Raw genomic sequence first — 19,255 nt, forward strand, 5'->3', positions numbered from 1 at the left:
GAGACCACTATTATTTATACTACAGGTAAGCTATTGATACTAATCTGAAACAAAAGCGACATTTACTTATTTGTAGATGTTGTGGTCAAACAAGCAAGCAAAAATGGACCAAGTCATTGGCATATTTTCATAGAAGTCCACTAAAAGTTGATTGGCATGCGATGTAGTGGCTAAAGAATACATACATATTTCAGTTTTCCTCTCACCCCTTAGCACACCTAAGGTCCTGTTCCGCCCAAGTCGGTACATACCGAAAGCGCTTCACATCAGTTTCTAGGCGAGCGCGGGGGTAGTGCAACAGAGGGGTGAGGTGGGGGCAAAGAACAATGATGTCAGGTCTCTCAGATTTTCTCTCCGCCGGCCCTCTTACGCGCTTGCTGAGCTAAAGCTCTGATTCTCTGTCGTCTGCTGGACGGTAGAGGTCTCAACACAGGGTGCGGTGTTGCAACCACTTGCAATGCATTTTCCGTTCTGTGGATTTTAACGTTCCGAGGGTGAAAAGGGAACTCTGAAATCTATCGGCTTGTGTTTGTTATTGCTGTGTTCTCGTTAGTTTCCTGATTTATTCGTGTTGCATTGTTGTTTCTATTTCGTTATTTATTGTTGTGCTAGAGTGCGGATTGCATGAAGTGAGCAAGGAGAACAATGATCAGTGGCGTAGCATGGACATTTCGGGTGGGAACGTCAAGTCCGAAGGAAGGGTCGGCCCTTTCTTGCTTAATAATTTACTTATGGTATTAGTTGCCACAGGTATTGTTTATTTACCTGAAGTCAGCTGGGTTTTCAATAAAACATCATCCATGCATGTTTTAGCTAGAAAATTAGATGCCTCACTATGCCACAAATGTTTTGAACTCTGGTGTTTTATACCTTTTTTTATATCTTTCTGCATGACGCAAGTCATTAAAAACCTACCTGAATCATAAGCGCCTCTGCACAACAGTAGACGTCATTGTTGTGGATGATCCAACTACTGATTGATTTGGTTTATTTCATTTCTCTTTTCTACCACTTTTGGTTAATTGCGAATATGAATATGAGTGATGATATTGATGAAGGGACACTGACAAAGAACACACGTGTTCACGCCGGGATTCGAACCAGGGACCTCTGTCGTCTTGGCGCACTGTGCAAAGCAGAGTGGATGATCCAAATATCGTACACTCTACTGACGTAACAGTGCCGATTAGTACTTCAGACCAGTGTTTATTACATCTTGAGAATGCTGATAAACATTTTAAATAATTTTGTCCAGAGACCATTCGATGTTAAGAGTTTTCAAATGAATGCTAAACATTTCCATTGACACAATATTAAGTAGTTAGATAATAACGAAAAAAATACAATAAAAAAATTAATAGTTCTGCGGGTTAATTGGTAGAGCAGCCACAGGCTGAATTTCTACCACGAGGACTTCACCAACTTACTTGACAAAAACTGTGTTGATCTTTTAGTTTCTAATGCACATCGCTGTTCGTGCGATAAATCATACAATGCAGTGGCCATTAAGAAGCAGTATATTTGAGATTGGTAAAGTTACGTCAGTCAATATTGCGTATTGTAGCATCACATAGCACGAGTTGCATGAGCGCGAAGAGCGAAGAACCGGGTAGGAATTCTACCGCTGTCGTCTGCTTCAGAAGGCAGGAAGGGTCACATGAACCAATCACGGTCGATCTCTCTTCTCCGTACGCTGGCGTAAGAGAGAGCACTTACGCGTTTGCTGTAGAAATCGAAGCTTTCCCCCCAGAAAGGCAGCAAGGAATATAGAGTCCTGTACGCCGAACCTGCTCGGCGTCAGGACGGGAAAGGCATTGAAAAGAGGTGCTAGAACGAGTGTTGAGAGTGGAGCGTTGCAAGCGGATCGCGAAAAATAGTTATTATAATGCCATGAAGGTCAAACATGTATGAAATTAGTCACGTTTTACTTTATAATCACAGCATTTTAGCATTTTGAAATTTTAAATCTGGGAACGCCGGGCGTACGGGCGTACTATAACGCTACGCCACTGACAATGATATGTTTTTCTCCAGAATGCTACAAGAAATAGCATAAAAAAGGCAAATAAATGTTTGTCCTCGGCCGAACAGTGTTGAACGTGTATGCCTATTTCCGGGCAAATAAATTATTGGCGGCATCGACACAATGAAGACTGCCACTCGAATGACATCTGAAGCAACGGGGATAGCTATGTCAGAGGTCGACTATTATTAAAATTAAGGAAGACTTTAATGAAAACAAAGAGGGAAACTTTCTGCACCAAGTAAGAAGAAGGATGATATGGGGCGATTCGTCTTGAAAAATATGATAGTTTTACCCAGGCTGCTATGTTTTTACCCAGTGCATGTTATGTATAGGGAAAATGAGGTACCGACTTTGGGAAAACTTCATAAAACCATCAAAGACGAACATGATTTTCCTAAAATGTCACTCTCAACTTTACGGCGTAAACGTAACTAAAAATAACTTTAAAAGTTCCTGTACAAATTTTTAAAATATGTAAAATTTTAATTGCTACTTTTCATTAATTAGATGAATGACCGCGCGAAAAGAAACATATGTTCCGTGTTCTCGATGTAATTGAACAAGTTTGTTTAAAGTTCACTTTATTCTCAGATAAGCTAATCGAGACTAGAGTATACAATGGAATCCGAACCATTGTCCATATGACTCCACGGGGAATCAGACACTCTACTCTATTACAAGACAACATGCTTAATAACTATCTTTTTCATTTAATTTTGTACAGAGTTTTCTTCGAATATCAGTCGTGATCCGAAAATGCTCTGATTCTTTGATTAACTCACATTAAGCAAGTTTCTTTTCATTTTAAATATCATTGCTAATATGTATCATTTAAATAATTATGAAATTGTGCATTTACCAAAAGCATATTTAACTTTCTAAACATAGAAATATCGTGATTGTTCAGTAGTACAGTCAGATGTAACGGAATCAAAAGAAAGCGAAAATATTGTTATTTTGCGGAAGAGAATATTCGAATACTACTGAGAATTGAAAATAAACAATGAGTGTGAAGCCAGAGAGGTAAAACTGTAAGAAATGCGGCGGCCTTTGTTAGTAACTGACTGTTTTTGTTTGTTTCAATTGTCATTTTCCATCCGACCCAAAGCTGGATACGGGTCTGGTTCCAATGTCCATTCATGTTTGTTTAAATTGACAAATTGACCTCTACATTTCAGCCCTTTAATGCGTGAAATGAGACGATTTACATTTGAAATCCTAAAAAAATCGCCTAATTATTGCATGTGATTTTGCGTACACCTCGCATCCCTTCACCACTTTTTTAAAAAAAATACCTTGGCGTCGGCTGGAGCGACCGCGAGAACGAAGTGCGTAGCGAAAGCGTAAGCGCTTGCTGTTTTTCATTTGTTACACTTTAAACCTGGCAACATCTTCGCGCCAAGAAGAAAGTAGGAGTTATTTTCGGTATGTACCGAACTGCCGTGAATAAGTCTGTAGATGGTTAATCCTGGCGCCGCGGCTGCTTACAGCATATTCTAAGGCAAAATTAAAAAAACATGAAGATAATATATCTCCTTGCTTTAACTCATCATGAATTGTAAATTTGTCAGACAAATTTTACCAATGTACACTATTTGAATTTGATATTTGTAGGATTTCAGAGAAGGCTTCAGCCCTTCCAATCCCTCCGCCTGGCTACGTGCCTGGCTAACAGTATCTACTATTTGAGCATACAGATCAATATATCCAATGCTGTATTTAAGTCATGCATATTTTCTGTGTTACTAAAATGTACATCAACTTTCAATTGAAGTAAACATGTCTTGGGGTGAAATGCAATATTACATAAAATTTGTTTCAGATTGTATGAGAGCTTGTCGATATTGGTAAATGAAACATATTGACAGGAACTCGTTTACTTCTGTATAACCTTCATAATTGATTGATTGAGTTTGATATTACAGGCATATCAGCACATAGGCTATTTCAGCCCGTCACACAATATGGGGATAAGCCCCTGAATTAAAACAAAATTGAGGACAAGGCCCCTAACAGGAAAATAAAATACGCCTGTTAAACACTTCCTTACTCAGTTAACAAAACTAATTCATTCATTCATTACTTAACATGAACTACAACTATGCTGTCTCTGAGAACTAAAATCTCCTTATCTAGGTTAAAAGCTGAGGCTGTAAAAGGGCACTCAGCACACACAAGGACAAACGAAGGACCCCCACAAGAGATTATCCTGGCCGTAGGTCCAGGCACCAGAGCCTCGTTGGCCTGCAAGAATGTACTATGGTGAAATGAAGTTTACTTTTGGGTGCCTTAGCAGATGGTCTCCGCTTACACCCACGTATAACCTTGAGAAACATAATGTGACTCTATACTGCAACCAACATTTCACACTCCAAAAGCTTACCTTTCATAACTCAAGTTATAAATAATAAAAGAAACTGCTAATATGGAAATCAGAAGCACCTCCTTTCTGAGTAAACCCATTCTGGCATCATGGTACTTCCCTGCAAGGAGATAGAGAACTGGAGGTAAATGAGGAAAACAAATAGACAGACATCTCTTTACGAAGTGTTACGAAAGAGCAATGGCGATGTTTAAAAACTGGATTTGAAACACAAACAATGGGAAAACATCGGATTGGATAATGATGTCCAATTGATTGATTTGCTTAATTTTACTTCGCTTTTTGTGCCACTTTTGGCTAATTTGCGAAGATGGGGATGAGTGATGATATGATGAAATTGATGCAGGGACATTCACAAACATCCATGCCCAGGCCAGGATTCGAACCTGGAACCTCTGGCGTCGTAGCGCGATGTGCTAACCACTCCGCCACGGATGATGTTCAATTGCCTACATAACTATGCTCAGAATTATTTCAAGTGCTTAGCATAGCTGTGAAGGTGTTTTATTTCTAATATCTCAAATCCACAGCACATTATATAGGCTAGACTCACGGACATAGCCAGGAATTTGGTCGGGCCAATGATAAAACTTCAATAATGATAATAAATAGGAATGTAATTATTATAAAATAATAAATTTTATAAACTAAAACAAATAAACCAATTTTATTACAAATTATTATTATCATTATCATTATTATGTAAATTGGGATACTTTATTGAATATCCAGCACAATTGTTATATGTTATTTCATTTTTTCATACATTTCATTCAGTTAGTCTACTGAAATTCACAGTCATTGTATTTTGTTATTAACTTTCGCATACCTCATTCAAAATGGCGGTAATAGTTAGGGGAAGATTTACTCATAAGGTTTATTTTGTGGGACCTCTCACGTAAAACTATATTTTTTTTTGAATTTTGAAAACTGTGCAACCATTTGTTATTTTGGATGAAATGATAGGATATGGAAATACAACCTGGTTCCTATATTTTCCATTCAATGTTTTCGATCTGCTGCACTTTTTACTTCGTTTATTCTGTTCGAATGCTAACTTCATGACAAGCTCTATGCTTTCTTGTAACTTGAAATGAACAATGCCAAATTCCGGGGGTCAATGGACCCGTTCGACCCCCGTTCCCGACGCCAGTGGTTCGACTCATGATTAGCCAAAAGTGGCAGAAAAGCGATATAAAATAAACAGCGACGGATTAAGAGTGATGTTGGGTTCTGTCATTTCCCTTATCTGACCCCACGTCAGAATATGACAAAGAGATAAATTATCTCATTGCAGTTTTGCAGTTTTACTCTAAACTTATTTTGTGGCTAGTTGTAGTCACAAGTAGCAGTTTTTCTGAATGTCTATATATCATAACCTGTTGCTAATATTAACCATCATGTCAGTTATTTTTAAGAACAAAAATTTGTACTCTCTCGTCGCAAAACCAAAATTTTGAGGGACTAATATGAAGCTGTCAGTCTCGGTTATGATTGATCAAATCCCGTGTTTTGTCTCAAGCATGAATTCTATACTCAAGTGCCAAAAATCATCGGATAATGGTTTGCAAATATTCACGTGGCGCTACCATCGCGTAACAGGTGTATAAATGGGCAGAGCGTTATCAGTGCTTGCAGTTGCACTTTGTCTTCGAACGTGATTATGGCTACACGGCGAGAATTATCAGAGTTTGAACGCGGAATGACAGTTGGAGCTAGGCTCATGGGACATCAATTTCTGAAGTTGTTCGTTCTGGCATTCAGCATTCCTCGATTCACAGTGTCAAGGATGTACGAGATAGTACCTCATTGCTGGTAGGTATTACCTCCCACCATGGACAGCGCAGTGGCCGACGACATCTGAGCAGAATCGTCCGTGCCAGCAGACAAGAAATACTACGTGCATTCACATCAGCAGTCAATGAGGGACGTGTATGTGAGGCGAGTTCAGCGAAATATGGTGTTGATGCGATATGACAGCAGAAGATCGACTAGAATGCCTTTACCAACAGCACTCCATCGGAAGCACCACCTCACTTGGGCTCGTGCACACATTGATTTTACCCTAGCCTAGATGTCTGGCAAAACATAGCTTGGTCAGACGAGTCACGATTCCAGTTGGTACGAGCTGATGGTACTGTTCGGGCGTGACGCAGACTCCATGAGGCCATGGACCCAAGGCACTGTGCAAGCTGGAGGTGGCTCCATAATGGCATTGGGCGTGTATACATGGCATGGTTTGGGTCCTCTGGTCAAATTGAACACGTCATTGACGGGGAATCGCTATATGCTTTATGACCATTTGCAGCCCTTCAGCCCTAACAACTGTGGGATTTTTCAGGATGGCAATGCACCATGTTACCGGGCCACGACTGTTGCCGATTGGTTTGAGGAGCATTCTGGACAATTCCAACGAATGCTTTGGCCAGCTAGATCGCCAGACATGAACCCCACGGAACACAAATATCCATTCGTGAACAAGATCCTGGACCTGCAACAACCACGAAATCATGTGCGGCTATCGACACTGTATGGTTGAACATCTCTTCAGGGGACTTCCCCCGACTGGTAGAGTCCTTGCCACGTCGAGGTTCTGCACTTCGGCAGGGTAAAGGCGGGGTAAAGCAGATACGATATTAGGTAGGTATCCCATGACTTTTGACACTTGAGTGTATATTATTACTATATTTCATCAAAATGAAACTAAACAAAAACATATAGAAACAGAATATTATCTTATCTAATTGTTAATAGCTAAGTATTATTTATAATCTATTGTTTCATGTGACTATTGTAAAAGTTTTGATGAGTCCACACATGTTAACTCTCCATGTGGTACTTAAATTCCGAAACCATACTAGTTACATACTTATTATAATATTTTGAACTGTTTCGGCTCCTGAGAAATTGATATTTATAGGAACAATTGCCTCGTCTATCAAGTCTGCGTCTTAGAGGCATCTCTACCTAGGTATAATATCAATTTACCATTAAAGTACTTCCTCCTTCAAAACATAATGCAGTTCATGAGATATTGACAATGCCTATGACAGTAAGTCTGCCTGATCAGAACTGTCAGACTTTAGTAGGGTTGGCATTCTACAAGGAAGGAAGAATATTGTAAAACAAGCAAAAAATAACTTTGTTCAAGAAACAGAAGTTTGTTGTTTTGCAGTCAACTGTGGAAAAAGAGCAGAGAGAGATTGTTTTCAGTCTGGTTTTTGAGAGTGGGATCAACAGGTTGTAAATAGCATAGAGCTTTGATATATGCCCATTCGTGGCACGTAGTGACGAGAAACTTCACAAAAGTGATTGTATGTTTGAATGCCATTCGCGATGGCATATTGAAGGAGGCGAAGCTGAGAATATTTCACAATTCTTGGTGTAGTTTGGAGGACACCTGTGTGATGAACTTGAGAGTTAGTGTGTTGACTAGTTTTCGCTATGACCTAAAAGATAAATATGATGCTTCCTATCCTCCGTGAGGGCGCAGTGGTATCATCGTCGCCTTGTAGCCACTTTAAACTGTAGGTCCAGTCCCGATTAGCCTTACTGTGCATAAAGTGGACTTAAAACACCAACTCAATCAATCCGATGCTTCCTAGATGAAGGGAAAAGAATCCTTTGTGTGTAGTAAGGTATTGTAATGCAGGTAATGTCTCAATTTTTTATTATTGGAGAGGCCGTATTCAAAGATGCTAGGCCAGATACAATGGGTGGAATGCATTAATACAGCTGCTGGAGAAATACGTGGATCTAAGAGTTATTTAAAAAATCTCAGCTGTTTGAGTTAAACCCATTCATAATGTCGTAGGAATTGGTGTCATTTAGACGCTCTGAATTGTATTTGGAAGTTCAACAGAAATCTTAAATAACCAGAGTTTAATCTTGTATTTTTGTCATAGAACAGTCAACCCTATTCGTTATTCAGTGTGTCTGAAAATCTGTAACTTATACTATATGTCACTCATTTCAAATAATTTTGTATAGGTGCTGGCAAGAACAAGTTGCATTTGATTATTGTTTCGAGGATCCTCATGACAATGACTAAATTGAATAGGTACATTAAAAATGGCATTAATTGAAGTGTACTCTGATATGTTTGTGTGAAATTAGACTTGGGTTTTTTTATGGGACATATTTATATTGGAGAAATATAATATACATTATTAAAACATGGTAATTACACCAAATGTTGGTGATATTATCATCCCTTACAATCCATTGTAAATTATCGGTTTCGAGTGATTTTGTCAGGTCGTTGAATGCTGATTTCTCTACAGGTTACGATGGTCACGAGAGACCAAATGACATATCTCCTTCTCGTGATCGTGATCAAATGAAGAAATCACTAGGGTATTTCGAATTTGTAATGAACCTTATTTTTACAAATTTTCATGAAATACAACACCCCTATACGCCTTCATGGCGTGGCACAGGGGAGCACTTTACCTTTTTTTTTTCAACAACATTACTATCGTTCCATTATCATTGAAAGGTGCGTCCTTGGATTACCAATACAATTAGCAGAAACTTGTGGGAATAATTGGATGAGATGTCAAAACTACTTCTGGACGCGAGGCTGAGGTGCGCACCCATAGACTCAGACCACTAGCCGCCACTGGATTAGATGTGGATTAGTTTAACCTTCTCGAACAGCCTACATATGAGACTTAAGAGTAACGTCAATAAGTAGGTAGTTAGTCAAGTGTTTACTCTGTAATTTGAAACACAGTCCTTCTTTTGATGATTAACAGATTCTCTATCAATCATTAGAAAATACTACAATTCACCGCATAATCTTGCACCTTGTTTTTGAGTCCAAGAATTGGTTTATAATCTTACATCGCGTTATCGTCGCATCGACGCTCAGATAAGGAAACCGACGATAGCGGCGCAGAATTTTCTAACAACTTCGTAATTCGCAACATAGTTGTAAATTTTCTCAAGTGTAATATTTCGACTATAATGCACAAATTAATAACTAATGTGTTAACTTTCTTCAGACCAGAAAAATATTTGCTAAACTGTCAAGAAGAAATTATGTACTTCGATTTGGACTATTCAATTCTAACGTACGTACAATGGTGGCACCCAACTTTTTCATTCAGTCAGTGGATTCGATACTGTTTCCTCTTTATTCAAACAAAGAAATATAAAGTTCTTACAAATACATTATATCAAAACAGATCTGACTTGTGGGAAACTTGTCAATTTTCAATGACATTCGGCAATGCCAGATGAAATTACAAAAGCTCGAGAACTTTTTTCTCTTAGCCTTTTATGGTGTGTCCGAACAGGATGTCTCTCAATAGCTTCAGACAAGAGAAGCTTGTAGCAAAAATGGAGTCAAGATTGAAATCTTATTCCAAACAATATATTCCTATTGAATTTAATAATCTAAAGATGTTTCAGATTATGTGCCCGTTGCCAAAGTGTTTGTTGTACGAATTCCATTCTTGTTTTCAGTGTTTCCAAAGAATACAATGGTGAAAACGTCGATGACCAATATGACAACGATGAAAGCGATGAACTCTTTGATTCAGATGTCTTTGGTGTGTTACCTCTTGACCTACAAGTACACATTACGATAGTGGCAATCTGATTTAGTTTGAGAACAGAACGAGAACAATAGCCCGCCTGATGAGACGGTAAATGTTATAGAATGATGTCGATTTTCCAAATTCCATTCTGTTGTAAGTCCATTCCATTCTCATGCGAAATATTGAAATTATCCACCGTTCTTCCAATATGGCGCCTTTACCTACCTTGTCAATGGTCTGCAAAAATCTGCAATGATATGTTGTAATTGATGTTACTAGTGTTACAAGAAAGATATACAGGGTGGGTACAAAGTCGTTTTCCCCAAAAGAAGTAAGGAAAGAAAAGAAATAAGCGAGGTATCAGCGAGTGTTTTTCTTGTACTAGGACTGGCACTACTGTGTCTCTAGGACTGGTAACCATGTTTTCGTACGTGTTTTGTTTACTGTTTGTTGAAGAGAGTTGTTTACTGAGTGAAGTTGTTATCTTGCATTGCAAGTCTTGAGATTTTCGTGCTACAAGCTTGGTGGAAACACAACAAAAACACAAATGTGGTGACAGCAGAATTCAGGAGAAGATTTCCAGGTGTGGAACCACCATCACGTCAAGCCATGAGAAACATGAACCAACGATTCGAGACTACAGGTTCTGTGCATGATCTACAGCGAAGCGGACGAACCCGAAGTGTACGAAATGAAGAAAACACTGCACATGTTGCTCAGAGTTGTGCATCCAGACCGAAGAAGTCTACCAGAAGGCGCGCAGGGGACCTGGGAATGTCACGTACCTCTGTAAGGAATATGTTAAAGGATTTGAAGATGAAACCTTACCGGCCAAATCTTCTGCACGCGTTACACGAATGTGATCCGGACCGACGTGTTGAATTCTGTGAGTGCTGTCTCATTCGGAACGAAGCTGACAGAGACTTCTGGAAACGAATTTTGTGAACAGATGAGGACTCATTCTAGATGAACGGTCGCGAAAACAGACACAATTGTGTTTATTCGAGTGATACCAATCCGCACGAAATTACGACTGAAGAGTTAAACGTCCCTGGTGTCACTGTTTGGGGTTGTATTTGGAGTGCTGATGTCATAGGACCATTCTTTTTTGAAGGAACTGTTACCTGTACACATACCTTCAGATGTTGAAGGTGTTGTGATTCCATTACTTGTCAATAACCCTCGTTACGTTCACGTGGCAACACGATGGAGCACCGCCTCATTTTAGTGTTGTTGTGAGGGAGTTCTTGGATCAACATTTCAATGAATGGATTGGCCGTCTTGGTACGGCAGATTGGCCACCACGTTCATGTGACCTCACACCATGCGACTTCTCCATGTGGGGTATTTTCAAAGACGAAGTGTTTTCCGAGAAACCGCAGGATTTGGTCCACTTGCAACAGCTAATCGAACAATCATTCAAGAAATTGGATGACAATCCGCAATTGTGTCATGATATTTGCAAATCAGTGCTGAAGAGATGTACCTTGTGCATTGAACATGGTGGGGGGCAGTTTGAACAGTATTTGAAGTAAAAACGACACTAGAAGTACAATATAGATTGTCAAGTCACCTAGGTTCTAGTTTCTTTTATTTTATTTCTTCATTTATTGGGGAAAGCTACTTTGTGCCCACCAAACTATTGTCAATTAGTTCCTTTATTTCATGAAAACTTGAATTTATCCGCCATTTTCTCAATATAGCAGACTTAGCGTACGGTTAATTGACGGGGGCTTTTGATATGTTATCATCAATGTTATAAAGAAGCTATGCACCAAATTTCAGGTTGTTATGAATCAGGCCCGTACCCAGGGCGGGGCAAGGGGGCCATGCCCCCCATCGAGCCATGAAATATTTTGAAGCCGTAGCTGCGAAGGTGGTTGTCAATGTCACCCTAGGCCCCTGGAACATAGAAATTACACCGACCTGTCATTTCTCCTCCAGTTCTCACCTCCTTTCGTCGGGAATAAAACATAGCATTTACATGTTAATTTAATAGGAAACTAATGGCTTCTTAAAATTTCTCATTTTTTGTCCCTCCACCTACAGTCCCGCAGAATTAACTTGAGACAAATGGCTGCCGGCATCGCTGCAGGAGTACCAACCTACAGCGAACGCTTTACTCTCACGCGAATCATGCGCAATCAGCTGACAACGGGAGATGGGAGATTTGAAAAATAATTACATTGTGTAACGGAAATATCACTGTATTAAAAGGACATGCTAAGAAAATTATGAGCATTATAAGTATTCTATCTTACACAATAAATGGATAAACAGTTTATTCTTTAAATAAAAAATCAGAAAGAATGCTCTATGCCCTGCCACTTCGCTTGCTTCACCAGTCACTGCACGTAAGTCCTTTCAACAGTTGGTAACATTTCGCGCACCCGAACATTAGAGTTTCCGTTGGCCCATTACAGCGGGAAGTCCCTCGCTCTAGACAATTCGAGCGCAATTGCATCACTTACAGAGCGGCCATTTCTCTCAAGTTAATTCTGCGGGACAGTAGTTATCTTTAATTTGTAATCGATTTTGCAGATGTGAACAATAACACACACTGCTTCAATGAAGATGGTGTGGGATGCACAACCGACTGTCCTTTTATTAGCTACATTCCTTGAATGCTAAGTTTTCTTCTCATCGGATTCAACGGAAAAGAGTGAAATTTCTACAATGTCTAAGTATGCCAGCTATAGTTCGACCACAAGGGAAAAGAAACCTTCCGTCAAAAGCGTTCGCGCATCTTCCCTGCCGTTGTCGGTGCTCAAGGCAGTGTTGCCAGGTCAAACTTAAAAAATCAGGAGATTGTTCCTTGAGAAACCAGAAGATCTGCTACAAAATCAAATGATCTAATAGTAGTGGATAAACGATGTGTTTTGGGGGGGATAGGCGTGCGCACTTGGGGGCAACGGAACGTCCGCAGATTTTTTCAAGCGAGGGGGAAACAATGTTTATTTTTGTTTGTTTTTCTATCAGGCGGGTAAACTAGGTAAATTAACCCGTAATAGCGTTGCCCTCTCAGAAAACACAACTTGAGTTTGAAATTACCACGTTCCTATTATAATAATGGATGTAAATTACTGTGTCTGAAATCAACTCATAGGTCTGAATAGGTACTTTTATGTCAACATTCATTTTCCAGAAGGGAAGGGAACGAGATAGGTTGTGAATAACCTAGAGTCGCCAAGCAAAGGGTCACAATAAAAGCCCCCTCCTGCAGTGGCGCGCGTTGTTTACGGTGTAAACGTCACAGATACTTTTGTAACAATGGTGCTAAACCCAGCACCCTGTGTTTGGCGAAAATAAATATAACATCTCCATTTCAGGAGTGGACGTGTTTCAAACAAAAGATAGTAAACCGTCCGAGGGACCTAACTAATGTCTTTTATCTCTTCCGCATCTCGCGGTGGTAAAATCTAAGAGGGTGCACGGAAAACACCCTCAAGTTTGCCCTTTCTCAGCACCGACACAAGAGGTCTGCCATGCCTCTATTTTTGGACAGTAAATCGTAGAACGTTGTGTTCACAAATGAAGCTAACGTACCGCCCTTCATTGTCAGGGATTTTCCACAATCTTTCAAGTCGAATGCTAACAATAACAAATTAATTTGCCTTCTGCTGGTGTTCGGTGTACAGGTATCGTTAGGGGTTGGCACGCGTCCTGCACCATAATGAGAAAATGAATTACGTATGTGAAATTTATTGGAGAATTATACAGCATGTCTTCCTCATAATTCAAGATAACAACGCTTATGCTAGGGTTCACCTACCCACCCTATCTGCTAGAAATAACCCCCCCACACACACACACATATATATATATATACATGTATAAAATAATTTTGCCCACGCTACGAAGTCACAGGTTCTACCTAGCAAGCCGGATCCTGTGGCCGAGTGGTGGAGTTCCGTGGAAGCCTTCAGAGAGAGCGGACGCGGAAACTAGTTGCTCCGTGAAGGTCAGTGAAACGTTGCCTTCAGGAAACAACGAACGAGAGTGCCGTGTGCGTGTTGCTTGTGGCGTTTGGTGCAGTTGGCTGGCGAGTAAGTACAATTGGAAAAGTACTTTAGAATAGTAAAAAGATGAATATCATTAGACAAAATACCATCCAGATACGTTTTCCGTTCGGGGCACCGAGGCCGTCGGCGCGAGAAATTCATGACTTTATACATGGAAATACAAATACCTATGCATTTTCGATGTGTTTTCGTAAAATGTATCACAGAAGCAATAATGACGCGAATATTAGAGAAATGTGGTCCGGAAACAAACTTTTGTTATGATAATGGTGAAACTGTAAAAGTGCTTTTGGGTGATGCGGGGAGGGAAAGAAAAGCGGTAAGAGTGTTTAACTTACCACTATAATTAGATGATGACTGTGAAAAAAAATGACGGAAATTGGGAAGGTGGAATGTATAGACAAAGAAACGTGGTCAGAAAACTTTAAATATCAAGTTTACAACGGGGTGAGAATAGTGAAAATGGAACTAAAAAAACCGATTCCGTCGTTCATTACAGTAAAATCTCATCAGTGCCATGTGATATACGACGGACAGCCGAGAACGTGCAGGGCGTGTGGAAAAGAAGGACACGATAGCTGGCAATGTGATATTCGTCAGATAACAACGCTTCGTGTGAATAAAAACCGAGAGAGAAATTATAGTGAACAATCAGTTCCAACCAGATAATAATCAAAACAAGTCGGAAGGTCTACAAAAGGTGATAAAAGAACAAAAGAAAGATAAGGGGATACAGAATGTGCAAAGTGACATCCGCTCGGTGGAAATGTTACCACCGGTAAATATGGCGACCACAAAGGAAGAACACAACCAGAAAATCTTATCGATGGTCACAAAACAACCGGGAACTTCCCACCTAGACAAACAAGACGAAAAAGGAAGTGAAAAAATGCAGGATGCCCAGATGCAGGACGAAGGAAACTCAGTTGATCTTCCTCCCATCCCAGCGGCAAAGGACAACGTCCCAAAAGAGGAGGATAAGGGACCTTCGAAAGACTGTGAGCTGGAAAGTGAATTTAATACAGAAGAAGAAAGTGACGAAAGTGCCACTTCAATGTCAACGTGGAAAAAGTCTCAGCAGATGGGTGCAAACAAACGGACGAAGAATACTTCGAAAGGTAGCGAGAGCACAGTAGCGAAGAGGAGATCAGAGATAGAGGGAGGAGGTATGAATAGAGTAATGAACAGAAGAAGTAAACCCTAAAAAAGGAAATTTAATTTGATATTTCATTTGTTATTTGTATAATTTTTTTAAAAGTTATGAGGGACGATCGGAAAGTACTATTAACTGTGTGCTACGTTATTCATTTATTAATGTTATATACCACTAGAATATGTACTATTAATATTAATGGAATCTTTTCGCCTGTAAAATGTTAGATGAATTTGTACGGGTACACTCCATAGACGTATTGTGTTTGCAGGAAGTTTGTATGTGTGACTTTCCATCAATATATGGTTACGAAGCCATAGTTAATACTGGTATCAATGACCGTGGGACAGCAACACTTGTTAGAAACGGCCTCACCATTAATAATGTAAAAAAGTTAGTGGATGGGAGAGGCATTAGCTTTCAAAGTACCAACTATACTTTTGTGAATATTTATGCCCCATCAGGCAATCAAAATAGACAGTCACGTGAACAATTTTATAATCAGGACATTTTATATTTGCTACCGTTAAATGAATCTAAAATAATACTTGGGGGTGATTTTAATCAGGTATTAAATCCCAGCGATTGCATAGGAGCTTATCAAAAGAGTCCAGCCCTTGCAACATTAATTGAAGAATTGCATTTGAAAGATATTTGGTTACAGAAGAGACAGGATATAATATTTACATATTTTAATAATAAATCCGGATCGAGAATCGATAGGTTATATACAAATACAGATCAAATAAAAAATATAACATCCATAGAAGTATTGCCAGCGCCCTTTACTGATCATATGGCAGTAAAAATGGCAATAAACCTGGAAGAAACAAAACTAGTCAGGGGTCCTTCATATTGGAAGCTAAATATACAGTTATTAGAGCTTCCACATATCAATTAAATATTTGCACAAAAATGTGTCGACTGGTGTAAACAACAAAAGCATTACAGTAATCATAATGACTGGTGGGTTCGATCTGTAAAACCAAAATTAAAAACTTTTTTCTGCTGGAATGGAAAAGAAAATGCAAAAGACAGAAACGGATTGATCAACTTTTATTACCAGTGTTTACACGAGGCATGTCAAGGGAGAGATGTCACCAAAAATTACCAAGCCATACAGCAGTATAAAGCCAAAATCTTAACACTCCAGAGGCAACAAATGGAAGGCATAACAATAAGAACCAATTCCAAGAATTTAATTCAAGATGAAATAACTTCGATGTATCACTATGTACAGATGCAAAAACAACAAAAAACACTCATGATCAACAATCTTGTGGATTCATGTGGAGAATCGCATGTGAGTCAGCCAGGAATCATGCGGACATTTTATGACTATTATGGGGAGCTTTATCAGACCAGGGAGGGGGAATCAGAAGCAAGAGAGACAATACTGAAATCGCTAAACAATGGTTTACAAGAAGAGGATAGACAACTTTTAGATACTGAAGTAACAATAGAAGAAGTATATGAAGCGTTACGAACATGCAACCTTAAAGGAACACCAGGAAAAGATGGTATTGGTTACAAGTTTTATTTGCAGTTTTTTGAGATTATAAAATATGAACTAATCAAAATCATACAAGATGCCTTTAAAAATGGAACTTTTTTACAAAATGAAGGCATCATCATATTGATACCGAAAAAATCACACGCAAAACAAGTAGACGACTACAAACCAATAACATTACTAAATTGTGACTATAAATTAATGGCAAAGATCTTAGCAAATAGGTTAAAGTTAATTTTACCACGGATACTCAGCGAGAAACAAACATGCATTGGCAAAAAGCATAACATATTCGCGATCTGATATGCTATTGTATGGTGCAGAAACTTGATGCATGTGTGCTTGCTTTTGATTTCAAAAAAGCGTTTGATTTTGTGTCGCATGACTACCTGTTTGAGGTGCTAAAGGCACATGGATTCAGTGATAAATTTATTATTTATTCATATTTTGAAAGGTTTATATCAACAGGCAACATCTCGGATAATGGTCAATGGATTCCTGTCGTCCCCAATAAATATAACAAGATCAATTCGGCAAGGATGTCCACTAAGTATGCTCTTGTTTGCGTTAACCCTGGATCCTTTGCTGCAATATACCAGGAAAACTACTCCCGACGAGATACACGCCTTTAAAGAAAACCAAGTGTTTGCTTTCGCAGATGATCTATCTGCTTGTATCACAACAAACGAGCAAATGCAAAAAATGATGACAGCGATACATATATACTGCTGTGCTAGTGGGGCCAAAATAAATATGGAAAAATCAAAGGCGCTACCCTTTGGGACATGCGCTCAAAAATATCCAGATATAGGGATACCATATGTACAGGAAATTAAAATATTAGGAATAATTTTTCACAGGGACGAGGAACAAATGTTAGAATCCAATTGGCAAAAGATAGCGAGAGACATTCGCATACAATGTTATCAAATGTGCAGCAGACAGTTGAACATGATACAACGGGTGTGGTTTTTGCAAATATATATGTTTAGTAAATTAAACTATACGGCCCAAGTGATCCTAATCAATCAAAAATACCTCAGAATAATGAATTCAGCAATGGGTTGGTTTATGTGGTATGGACATTTTTTTTAGAATACCACTATCAAATCTATGGCAAATGAAACTAAAAGGAGGATTGGAGCTCACAAATATTGAGATCAAATGCAAATCCCTATTCCTGGCAAGATCTTATACGCTCTATGGCATTGAAGACTCCATTACATCATTATGAATACAGTTATGGACGGAGGAATTTCCACCCCAAAATCCGCCAGATCTACGCAGATTGATAAAAGGACCGTTATATCTCCGAAGTTTGATGCAAGAATTCAGTTATGTGGTGCTTCCGCCAAAAGGTGAAGATGTAAAACTTTCTCAATACTTATATACACTGTTTCACAAACAGTTGCAGATACCGACTCACCGCATTGAAAAACATTTTCCCAATAACAGATGGCAAAATATTTGGAAAAATTTAAATAAGAAATTTCTGGATACATCAGTGTATAGTGTTTGGTACAATGTAATACATGATATTATACCAACTAATGAACGCTTACATAATATCAATAGACTAACAACTAATAAATGCCACATATGTGGAGAGATAGACACTACTGAACATAGAATAGTAACATGTAATGGAGTACAGGGAATTTGGAAATGCCTAGCGACATATCTAGGACAAATATGTCGAACAGCACCCCAGTACTTTCAACCGTCGATGTGTACAAGACCAGATTTCAAATATTTTCCAGAAAAGAAAAACAATGCAGTAATTTGGTTAATAGCTAATACAATATATTATGTATTTTGTAAAAAGTATGAGAGCAATAGCATTTTGTTCACGCAGTATTTAAAAAGAACTAGATGGAAAATGCTACAATATCCAAAAATGTATAGTATTTTGGAAACTACCTCAGTGTTGTTTAGACAACAATAATTGTATACTTGTGGTGTCAAAGTGTAAACAGGTATTTAATATATGAAGAAACGTATATTTGTATTACAGGTATAAGTGCATGTTTACGCCAAAGATCTTGTATCAGATAGCGAAAATGGGACTCTTACTATATTACTTACTATGTTACAAATTCTATACAATACTTTTAACAGAATTTATGTAAGAAAGCAGATGTATTTTGTATATACGCTGATAAAATAAAAGTTTGTTAAAAAAAAGTGGTTAGCACATCGCGCTACGACGCCAAGGGTCCCGGGTTCGAATCCCGCTCGGGCTTATTTGTTTGTGAATGTCCATTCATCAATTTCATCATTTCATCACTCCATCTTCGCAAATTAGTCAAGAGGCACAAGACGCGAAGTAAAATAAACTAAATCAATCAATCAATCAATCAATCAATCAATCTACCTAGCAAGACATGGACCTTTCAGTGGGTTTGTGTCACTTGATCCATGTCATCATTTCTTCATTCATCCTTGTTGTCGTACCTACCCCTAGAGGCACAAAAGCGACATAAAATAACTAAAATAGAAATAGAGTTTGGGGTGGGATAAAAATACAGCCATCTAAAAATAGTAATGTAGTAAAAGTAACAAAATAATGTCCTAGCACAATTAAGTAGCGTTTGGCATAATTTCACAGTTCAAAC

The 19,255-nt window shown here is 38.8% G+C and overlaps 1 protein-coding gene across 1 annotated transcript in view; it reads right to left on the bottom strand.

Moving 5' to 3' along the window:
- LOC146001267 (galactosylceramide sulfotransferase-like) overlaps nt 1–19,255 on the bottom strand; it is a 74,449-nt gene that overhangs the window by 13,861 nt on the left and 41,333 nt on the right. Inside the window, exon 2 of the mRNA XM_083138573.1 lies at nt 4,410–4,509. Within this exon, the coding sequence (XP_082994699.1) occupies nt 4,410–4,489 (80 nt within the window). The 5' untranslated portion in view covers nt 4,490–4,509. The remainder of the gene's footprint in view (nt 1–4,409; nt 4,510–19,255) is intronic.

Source organism: Lepisma saccharinum, chromosome 17 (genome assembly GCF_977018435.1).
Source record: "Lepisma saccharinum chromosome 17, izLepSacc3.1, whole genome shotgun sequence".
Lineage (NCBI taxonomy): Eukaryota > Metazoa > Arthropoda > Insecta > Zygentoma > Lepismatidae > Lepisma > Lepisma saccharinum.